At 34.7% G+C, this 11,409-nt stretch overlaps 1 protein-coding gene across 1 annotated transcript; it reads right to left on the bottom strand.

The window, feature by feature from the left end:
• Positions 1 to 3,780: 3,780 nt before the first annotated feature.
• LOC141598285 (protein HAPLESS 2-like) lies at positions 3,781 to 6,155 on the bottom strand. The gene is made up of 6 exons (XM_074418102.1): positions 6,123 to 6,155; positions 5,723 to 5,776; positions 5,535 to 5,628; positions 5,341 to 5,429; positions 4,912 to 5,009; positions 3,781 to 3,832 (listed from the first exon to the last, which is right to left on the bottom strand). The coding sequence occupies exons 2-6, from the start codon at positions 5,759 to 5,761 to the stop codon at positions 3,802 to 3,804; spliced, it is 351 nt and encodes a 116-aa protein (XP_074274203.1). The 5' UTR covers positions 5,762 to 5,776; positions 6,123 to 6,155; the 3' UTR covers positions 3,781 to 3,801.
• Between the last annotated feature and the right edge of the window lie 5,254 nt (positions 6,156 to 11,409).

Here is an 11,409-nt window from a genome sequence, read left to right as displayed (position 1 = left end):
ATTACAACACAAACACGCCACTAGATATCCTTCAAAATGTCACAGTAAGAAAAAGACTCACAAAATACTGACTAGTCCCTACACCACCTTTTTTTCTTCTTATGAGAAGAGTAAACAAACTCGAACAAACAAATCTCGTTATAATTTCCAAAACATAGACGAAAGAATTGTGTAATCCTCCTACTAATCCACTCAGCCAACAGAATGAGAAGCCACCATACCAAGAAATCGGTAATTTTGGTAAAATGGGTAGTTAAATTCACGGTACCTCGTAAATACGGAACAAAACATACAGATCTGGAAACACATTACAAGGAGACCAAGAAATTTGAGCTATCTACTAACTCACCTAAACCAAATCATACGATTTGAGTTATCTACTAACTCACCTAAACCAAATCATACAATTGACAAGTAAAGGTCACTAACTCACCTACTGAGCATTCTATGGCACTGAAAGGGGTTAACTCAAACATTCTGGTCAGGTCGAATGAATACGACAAATTATACACATAGCCAAGCAAATTAAAGTCGAATTAATTGGCAGCTCAGTTAACTTAACCTATGAAGTAGTGAGTAATATCTTGGTGTCAAATGAGACGCAAGGCCAGCTGGCCAGTACAATAAATAGGGAAGGGGGATTTTAAACCTGTGATCTATATTGTCACGATACGTCCGTCATAACCATTATACTAAGACCTGGTGGTAATACTAATACACTCATAATGGAGATGCAGACAAACCCAAAAGCTCAGTTAACTTAACCTTCACCAAATTGTAGAGCAGTACCACATAATTTCTATCCTCACCAACAAGGGTGTATTTTTTGAGGGGTGGAAGTCAAGGCAGCTGGTAATCTGCAATAATAGTGGGCGGAAGGGTATTATAACTTGGGTGGGGGAACCTGCCATCTGCATCTGAAACGGGAAAGAGCTGGATCATTACTGAAGTATTGTAGCATTATGTTCTTTAGTTATTTAGGTTTGCAGACCGGAAGGTAATGTGCTTATTTAAATACACTTTAAATTTAGTTCTTAGTTCTGTATACAGGTAAACCTGAATAGCCTTTGGATTATCCTCAAATACTATCACCACATGGTCTGCAACTCACCAAGTTTCAGGCAGTGTTTAGAACACACAAAGGGACATCTAGAAATAGCAAGGGCACATGAAACAGTGTTAATTTTAAAACAATAGTTCCACCCTTCAATTATCAAGCAACACCACAAATGCTATCTCAAGTCTCAGTTATCAAACAACACCACATATGCAAACTAAAATCGTTAAACCCTACCTAAGGCAAGAACTATCTCTAATCCCAAAAATTAACACACTAATCAAATAAATCATCGTCACTATCATAACAACACAAATAATCATAAAATCGTGACATTAAACACCTAAAAAAAATGAAAATATGAGCATAAATGAAATTAAAACCAAGCGAAATCGCATGTTAAACAAAAACAAACATTTGGAGAGAAAAATTGAAAAGAAGAGAAAAGATTGATACATACCAAGTGTCCGAATAGTCCCGAGCAGCAACTAACTATCTCAATCTTATCAAGCACCGAACTATCCGAAATGGAAACCAATATAGTGAGTCACCCGAGTCGGGATTGGACATGGCGGTGAAAATGAAGCAAGGACAGTTCATGGATTATGGAGGGAGGCCTATAGAAAACTATCTTTGCTAATGGTGCGGTTTAGTATAAGGTCCGCATACGGCTTAGTTATTTTTATAGGTGAATAATGAGCGGGGAAAAATCAAGAGTTAAGACCCTAAATAAATGGTATGTAGATGGAAGCAGGAATTCAGATCATAGGCATACAATCAACCAATATTTTAGACACTTCTACTAGACTAACACAAAAACCAAACTCTGTAATTTTCATAGAAAGTTCAATAACGCCAGACTGTCCAGTTACCTTGGCATGCAGATGCATAATAGTTTTCTATAGAAAGTTCATCACGCAATTTTCAAATAGCCTTGAAATGAGTTTATCTGATTTAGTATAAGGTATGCTTCTTTGTTTCCTTCTCGTGCTTTTTACTAATTAAACTTGTAAGTTGTAACAATGAAATATATACATCATACAGCAGAAGCTGAAGGATAAAATGCAATTAATTATCTAAATATACTCGGAATTTGGAGTAATACTGCTTAGTTGAGTCTTACCCTTGTGTTAGAAAATTTTAACCATTAAACAAACAAAATTATAAGGTAAAATAGAAAACCAAGTCTATACTCCTTAGTCCACAATATAATTGTTAAAAGTTAGAAAATTATAAGGTAAAATAGAAAACCAAGTGTTAGAAAATTTTAACCATTGTTAAAAGTTAGTGAGGTCTTATATAAAAAAATCAGTAACTTTAAACATTCTCGAATTGTTGTGATCGGGTCCACATGCTCATGTCAAATGGGTTTCTTATATTGTGAACTAGTAGTCGACCGATGCAATATTTTCTTTGAGCAAGCATAGTTTATGCATTATCTTGCAAAGACCACACTCTTAACTTGTGTCGAATTCTTAAAAATCTTGCAGGAAGGTTAACAACTCATATGAACGAACTACATGGCAGATTATGTTCCAACTTGACAACACTAACCCGAATAGTACGTATTACTTGAGAATAGCGCTTGCATCTGCTACTAGTTCGGACTTACAGGTATTTACAAGACGCTAGTCATCTTACTGATTGGAAGTAATTTTCAAAGAACTCGTAATAAAAATTATATCGGTTGACTGCTAGCTCACAATATAAGAAACCCATTTGACATGAAGAGTGAACCCAATCACAACAATTCGAGAATGTTCAAAATCTTGCTGATTTTGCTATATAAGAACTCAATAACTTTTACCAATGGTTCTTGAACTTTACATTATGGCTTCCCTCTCCTAAGTTTTTCTAAAAACAGTACAATTTCATGAATCAGAGGATAACAAAACCCCTGCTTTTGGATCCTTGGTTGATAATAACCACATACAAATCATGGATTAATTGTAGAAGGAACATAGAACCAAAACAAAAACAAGCAAAAACTTATGTACAACAAAATCTGGAATCATGAATTAATTAAATCATGGATTAATTCAAACAATCATCTACATGAAAATAAGAAACAAATTCATATTAAACCAAAGTAAAAATTATAAATTTGTATCCATGGATCCGAAATTACCTTCCTCGCCCATAATTCGATTAAAACAATGACGATTAAGGAGCAACATATGACTAATTCTAATCCCCAAATTTAATACACTAAGAAAACAAATCATAGTCAATATCATAACACCTAATTAATCATAAAATCGCAAGATTAAACACGTAAGAAAAATGAAAATATAAGCAAGCTTACTAAACTAATGAATCAAAAACTCGCAGAAATGAAATTAAAATGAACAAAAACAAACCTTTGGAGATAAAAATTGAAAAGAAGAGAGCAGACTGATACATAAAAAGATGAAGAAACGAAGTTGATGGAGTTAAGTTGGAATAAATGGAAGAATCAGAGGCGAAATGATAGAATGAGAAATTGAAAGGTTAGGGTTTTTCGTGGAACGAGTTTGACTGCGGGAATTGAATGAATAGCTGATAGTGAATGTGGGGGGAATAATGGGTTATTAGTTGAAAATTGAAAAATTAGAATATTGCGCCTAACATTATGAATATGGCGGTCATCCCAAAAAAAAAAAAATTGGAGGGTTAATTATGGGTCCACGGTTTATGAGAGCGTCAATGCAAAAGCGTCATTAACGCAAGGGATTTGTAGTAGTGAGACCACTGGTACAGAGATCCTACAAAACAGCATGATACTCATACAAGAAGCTCTGAAAGAGCCAAATCAGTTAATATCAGTTAATAGTTTGAGAGCCAGGAAATTTACACATTCAACAAGACTCGAATTTTGAGGTATGGAGTTGAGCACTACGAGGCAGCCTGTTAAAATTCGTATCAGATTATATTTTCATTGCATAACTACAGAAAAGATGAAGCTAAAAAAATTCAATAGTAGACACAATACACAGTGCAATCAAGCAAAAATGTTTAAACGAGTTGTGAGCATCATACCGCATTTTTTAACATCAACAACATAAAAGTCTAGGACTCCCATCTTAACTACGCTACATATAATTAAAGGTAAAACAACAACGAATTAGCATAAAATGACTTAATAGCTCCTGTAATTTTCTAAAATGCCTTGAAAAAAAAGGCAGCATATTAAGAGTTTAAGTGAGTCTTTCCACTATTCTCCTACAATCTCTAATGCTTACCTTTTTCGAAGAGATTCCTCTGATGTGTTCATTAGATGTTGGTGTGAACTCACTTTTTCATCATGACCAAGCAAACTTCTTATTTTAAACCTCCTGAGCTAAGTAACTCTTAGCTTGATCAACATAGAACTCATCATTAGTGAATGTTTCAGAATGAACTGGATATCACAGGCTTTCTAAAATATTATGTTCTCAAAAAATCAATTATATAATAACCATAATATATGAATATCGGGTAACGTACCATCAACCTAGATGATAGTTGAGGCGGAGACATTAACTTTACAAGCTTTTCAATAGGAATTGCGACACAAAAGCATAAAGATAGTGTTTACTAGACCGAAAATATAATTTGCGAGACGAAACCATACTGACATAAAATATAACTTGGATACCTATATCATTCATGTTTTTGGTCTAAAATAAGTGTCCGAGTGTCCTACCCATGTCTGGGGGTGGAGTGTCCGACGGCCGACGCGGCTACGTGAGTAATATTGAAGACTCCAAGCAACATAGGAGAAGATAGGAGTTGGAATGGAAAAAACTACACATTCGATACAAGTGCAATTCAAAATATTTTTAGTGCTTAAATGATCAACAAGCTATCGAGTTTGACAGTGTCGAAACATGTACCTGCAAGATTTTCCCATGATGAAGACTGACAAACCAGCCCAGAATTTGTTCCAAAAGCTTTTAACTGATTCGAAGAGTGACGGTTGAAAGGGGGGTCCCTGCAGTTTATATGATCATGAATGATTTTGGTAAAATTTCATGTTTTGGTTTTGTGTCGGGTTTTGTTCAAACACTTGGTGTGTCAGAGTAAAGTAACATACGTTCCAATAACCTAACAAGCTCTTGAACTTCAACAACTACATTTGTCAAGTTTATGTTTATAGGATGCATTTTCGGATTTTACTTCAAATCAACTGAAGTTTCCAAGTGGCCTTTCACTCGGAATCGGGATGTCCAGTGTAGTCTATCACTCTATGATTTCGAAAAGCAAAGCAAATAGGATGTAATACTTTAGAATGTGATTTCCGTCACGGTGACCGTATGTCAGACCAGTGTTCCATTGTCTAGCACTGTGGCTGTGGTGGTGAACTGGCACTCAACCCTATCAACTTCTTTGAATTCCGAGTCTTTCAAAATTGCTGTAACAGGGACAATAAGTTTGCAAAAAATCAAATTTTGACTGTGGCCCAAATTCCCATTTAAACAGACACAAAATAAGAAAAAAGATGAGCAAATAGCTTTACCGGAACAAGCATATTTTGCAGCTTGATCAGTGGTTGGGTCGACTTTACAAGACCGAGTGACTACCTCTTCTGGCTTCATGATAAAGAATTGCTCCTGCAATTAGATGTTTAAGGAAGTAGTATTCAGTTATACAGACATAAATCGTGTAAATCCCAAATAAAGAACTTGAGAGTATCGTCACATGTACCTCACTCATCATCACACCTTCTGAACACTTAAACTGCATAAAAGAAGACAAAGGCTAATCTGAGAAATGTCACCGATTCATGAACATTACCCTTAATTAAGATTCAATGCGGATTACAACACAGGCACAACTTTGAGGGACTAGGGTACTGCTGTTGATTTGTCGTTGAGAGGTTTTCCGTGGAAAAAAGCAAAAGTACATAGATTTTCAAGTCAGGTTATGATTGAATGTTAACCTAAAGTGGCGAGCTCAACTTGATTGCCATGGCTAAAACAAGTTCTTTGTAAAGTGTAAGCCTCATGGCTCCAGCTCTCACCGCCATAAAAGATCAGAGTTTTGTTTACGAATTTCAAAAGATTGGCAAACCTTATGAAGCACAAATGAACGAGAATCAACATACCGTCAAACTGTAAGATGCTTCCACTTCGCCAACATTCTTCAAATGCGAACCAACAAATGGACTAATAAAATCGAAGGCCGAAAATATGGAACGGATATTCATGGAGTTGAAACCCTCGAAATTTAAATCTTAGAACTTTAAACCAAAACCCTACATTTCATAATTGAACTTAAAATCAAGCGAAAAATAAGAATCAAAATTAAACAAAGAACGAATCGAGTTCGGATAGCACCATATTATTTATATATGTCCCGAAAACCAATAACTTAATCATCTTTTTATTGATGATCGGAATTATTGAGCACGCTCATAATCCGATTAAAGCAATTAAAATTACTATCAATAACATACAAGTAATTGAAAATGAATGAGAGCACCGTACCTATGATATGTAAGAAGCAGATTTTACATTTGTGAGTTGTAGAATTACAATTGATTGGCAGATTGAACGGAAAATTGCTGATTGAATCGTCTTTGCTGATGATTGAATGAAAAATTGCTGATGATTGGCAGGAAAATCGCTGATCATTGAACGGGATTTTGAAGGTTAGGGTTTTTTAATTGAAAAAAGAGGAGTAAAGTCATGACAGTGGATGGGGGTTAGCGGGGGATTTTAGTGAAAATTTAGAAAACTGTACTTTTTCGCTTTCTTATTAGTAAATGGGGGCGGTTTCCAAAAAAATTAAAATTGGAGGGTTATTTACGGTCGACGCTTTATAAAAGCATCAATGCAAAAGCGTCATCAATGTAAGGGATTTGTAGTAGTGACTTTCTTCAACACCCTTCCTTTTATTTATATAGTTATTAATTAGGTAATTTTTTTTATCTCTTTTAAATTAATTTTTGTTTATTTAAGTTTATTAGGTTAATTGACTTAGGTTAGAAGCCATTTTTGTGATTGATGTTGAAATTAATGTTGGTGTTGATGCATGTTGACATATGATAGAAGTCATTTTTGTTTAAATGTTGATGTTGTGAAAATTTTGTTAAATTTTTTGAAATGTTAATGTTAATTAAAATGTAGATTGTTAGTTAGTTTTTGTTAATTGACATTGTTGTATGTTTTGTTTTTAGTATTATTGAAATTATTGTTCATATTGACCTAGTACCCGTTCAAAAATTACTCATTAGGAGTAATTCTTGAATAGTCCCTGTTTGGGACTGTCTTTGTACGTTTCAAGTCACTTAGGTAGTAAATATGTACTTGTGATTTGTTAATGAGGAAAGAGCTCGGTGATAATTCCTTTAATGTTCTCTGGATGCATATGTGGAGTAATTATTTATTCTACATTATGTATTTGGAGAACAGAGGGCAATTGCTGCTGAATTTGTTCCTCATTAATAAATCACAAGTGCGTGTTTGCTAGTGACTTGAAACGTATATTGATGGGTTTAGGTTGGAGTGATAAGGACCCAATTCAAAAAAAGAAAGATTACTTGTTGACAATAGTTATTTGTTGGTGATAATGTTTATTGAGTATTATTCTTGGTTGTTATTATTTTTTTTATGACATATATACAAACAAATTGAATTGTAGATACATAAAAACATGAAAAGATTAGAACGACAGTGGATGTATGAAAGATTAGACGAAAAAAAGAAATCCAAGCGTGAATTTGCAAAGGGGGTGATAAAGTTTATTGAATTCGCGGAACAAAGTAGTATGTATAAAAAATTTGGTGAAATGTGGTGTCCATGTAAGAAATGCAATAACAGAGCTTTTAAAGGGTAGAAAGAAGTTCAAGATCATCTTTGGTCGAATGGTTTTGCCGATAATTACTATGTATGTACATATCACGGTGAGGAACTGCCTACCAAAGGAAGTTCAAGCAGGATTGTAGTTAGTGAGAATCCTTACGGGAGCTCGTGGAAAATGCGTTACGTGATAATGTTGATAAAATATTGGAGGAGCAACTCAATCCCGACGACCTTAGCGATGAAGAAGTGCGTTATGAAACCCCAAATCCCCTAGTTTCTTCCTTCTATAAAATGCTAGAAAAAGACGAACAACCAGTGTATGAGGGTAGTAATATGAGTTTGTTACAAGCGGCAGCTAGGTTGGTAGCACACAAATGTGAGAACAACGTATCTATTAGATGCGCGAATGGGTTTGTGTCATTCGTAGGTGACATTATTCCAAAGAAGAATGAAATGGCGCGCAATTTTAATGAGATTAAGAATGTGCTTAAGGGACTCCAACTACCCCATGAGAAGATCGATACATGTCCTACTCGATGTATGCTTTTCTCGGAGGAAAATGCTAATCTTGAGGAATGTACAAAGTGTCATGTAACACCCCATTTATTTAGGAGCCTTTAGCAAGACATTCCCAAATAAATAGGACTGTTACCATCTCGGTTTCTCGAGGTAGTGAATAACAAAGTACAACAACCAAAGTACTTTAAATAAAATTTAGCGATTACATATTTATTACAACTTAACCAAACTAAAACTTAATATAAAATTAAATACAACTCGCAGCGGAAATAAATAAAGTGATTAAATAATCTATGTGGTCTAGACGTCTAGGTGGACTGGCCAAGTCCTCATGCATCCCATAAGCTCCCAAGTCAGCTAATCTTTAGTACCTGTCAAATCTGCTCCCCATTATGGTTCATCACAGGTGTTCACGAATACACTGTCAACCACGAGGTTGAGTAGGATAAAATACATCATATAAAGAAACAGTTCAATCTCGCTACAGTCCACATGTCATATCCCAGTATCAACTATCAGCGTTATCCACCAGAGACTAAGCCTGGGGCCTTCCAATTAACTACACACGTTAGCCACCAGGGACTAAGCCAGGGGCAGTCCAATATCCATTCCCATTATCCACCAGAGACATGGTCTGCAGAACCAGCCTAGGGCCGTCCAATATCCTTTTAATCCAAATCTCCACATACAATATATATTATAGGTATACTCAACCAATTCACAATAATAGCTTAGTCCAATAACGATAATCCATCTCGTAATAACATATCAATCTCAATAACAGAAATTGTCAACAATTACCATGTCACATGCTCAAGCCAACTCAAACAAACATAGTTAAAATGAGTAGATTATCCTACCTGATCAGCAAGTCCAATTAACGTAAAGCAAATCCAAGTAAATAGCAAAGCGAGTCCAATAAGCAATGCTCCTCAACAAATCTGTCACCTTGAGACGATAATATTTATAATTTAATTATTAATTAATCGATTCACTTATTATAAATAAATTAAACTAATTATAAAACTAGTTATATTAAGGATTATGATAAATACAACCCAATGGGTTGTATTTAAGAAACTAAAAAAGGAAATAAACACTTAATATATGCATTAATTGCATTGATTCATGTGTAATTTATTCTCTAATTTATAAATTAATACCAAATTTAGAAGGGTATTAAATGTTTAAATACAACCCATTGGGTTGTATATAGCATTTCCCTTATATTAATTATATTATATTATTACGAAACTGAATCAAATCAACCCGGGTCGATGGTCAAACCTATAAATAACCCGAGGTCAAACTGTCTAATAATTATCAACAAACAAGAATTAAAATAGTGTTTAGAAATTCACGTGCCAAGACAACCTATACAACATTCACGCCAACCATATCCCACGCATCCGAACAACCCGTGTATAATAAGCCCAAACGCCACACCAACCACCACCACCGGTCAGCCTAACAACCTGCCAAACCACCTGTAAAACTCGTCTTAAGATGAGTGTATCCACCACAATATCACGCCATCTAATCTCATGTACCACCAGTGACAACACCAATAAACAACCCACAAAAAACCCAAACCCGACAACCACCAGGTTTGACACCCTCACCCACCAGGTGCCTCCACTTCCAGCCACTCAACCACGCCCCAAACACCCGCTATAACCGCCTCTAACAGCCACAAACTCACGCCCTAGCAACCTACCACAAACACCACCAATACCGAAAACCCGACACCATATCTACCCGACACCACACCACCTCTGGCCACCACCTCATCACCACTGACCAACTATAGTTCCAGGGGTGGTCCCTCCTCCTCTCTACGCATCAATAATACCCCATCCACAACCTAACACCGGCAGCAACTACACAAGCAGTCCCTCCTCTGTTTTCGCGTTTTTCCGACCACAACCACCACAAACCACCACCTAAGGTCACCACGACGCCACCCCCGAGGTTGAATCTCACCCCTGGTCTAAACCCAACCATGCCCAGATTAAGTCGAGTCTAAATAAGGGTTGAATTCCGTATAAACATATAGTACATACCCTTCAAACCACCGTCGAAAACACCCTTCGAACACCCTTATCCCTACGGTTAATGGTCGTCAACGGTGGGTCCGGCCATTCCCTGATGTTTCCCGGTCATGGTCATGGTCTCGGGTCAGTCAACGACGGTCTAATTGATTAGTTATATCAGTCTTAAGGTGAGTATGTTATGAGACGATTAGAAAATTACCTTGTGACGATCTCCTAGCTAGTTCTTCTTTCTCTTTTCTCTTATGTGAATTATTTGTGTTTTATGATGAATAAGGTTTATTTATATATAGGTAGGTCATAGGGTATAAGAAAGCAATTAGGAAACTATGTAATTATCATATTATCATATTATTACTATTATACAAATACGATTATTATTATTATTATTATTTTATTATTATTATTATTATTATTATTATTATAATAAAAAAATAAAAGGTTTACATGAAATTGGTGGGGAGCCGAGAGACAATCTGGGCTCCCACACCCTTAGCAATAGTAAAGCTAATACGAATAAAAATGTAAGCGGCTACCCGAGCCCCAGCATCCTGAGATACCGAGAATTTCTGGATCCGCTTATTATTATTATTATTATTATTATTATTATTATTATTATTATTATTATTATTATTATTATTATTATTATTATTATTATTATTATTATTATTATTATTATTATTATTATTATTATTATTATTATTATTATTATTATTATTATTATTATTATTATTATTATTATTATTATTATTATTATTATCATTATTATTATTATCATTATTATTATCATTATTATTATTATTATTATTATTATTATTATTATTATTGTAATTACTATTATTATTATAACATAATTATTGTTCACTATTATTATATAAATTATCGTATATTATTATTACCAATTGCCATTCCGACTCATTATTCTATTATTTATTATTTATTAACCGTCTTATTCACAATTATTAATTATAAACGTCATAATTAATTATTAAAAATGCCCAAAACGTAAATATAAATT

This window comes from Silene latifolia, chromosome 9 (assembly GCF_048544455.1).
Source record: "Silene latifolia isolate original U9 population chromosome 9, ASM4854445v1, whole genome shotgun sequence".
NCBI classification, from domain to species: Eukaryota; Viridiplantae; Streptophyta; class Magnoliopsida; order Caryophyllales; family Caryophyllaceae; genus Silene; species Silene latifolia.
Note: the sequence above shows the minus strand (reverse complement) of the source record. Positions and strands in the feature narration are given on the sequence as shown.

Excerpts from the sequence above, each read along its gene's own strand:
- LOC141598285 (XM_074418102.1), bottom strand. The coding sequence starts at position 5,761 with ATGCAGTTTAAGTGTTCAGAAGGTGTGATGATGAGTGAG. Across the intron at positions 5,629-5,722 it reads AAGGTGTGATGATGAGTGAG|GAGCAATTCTTTATCATGAA; the intron begins GTACATGTGACG and ends ATCTAATTGCAG. Across the intron at positions 3,833-4,911 it reads ATCATGGGAAAATCTTGCAG|CTTCTTGTATGAGTATCATG; the intron begins GTACATGTTTCG and ends GCTCTTTCAGAG.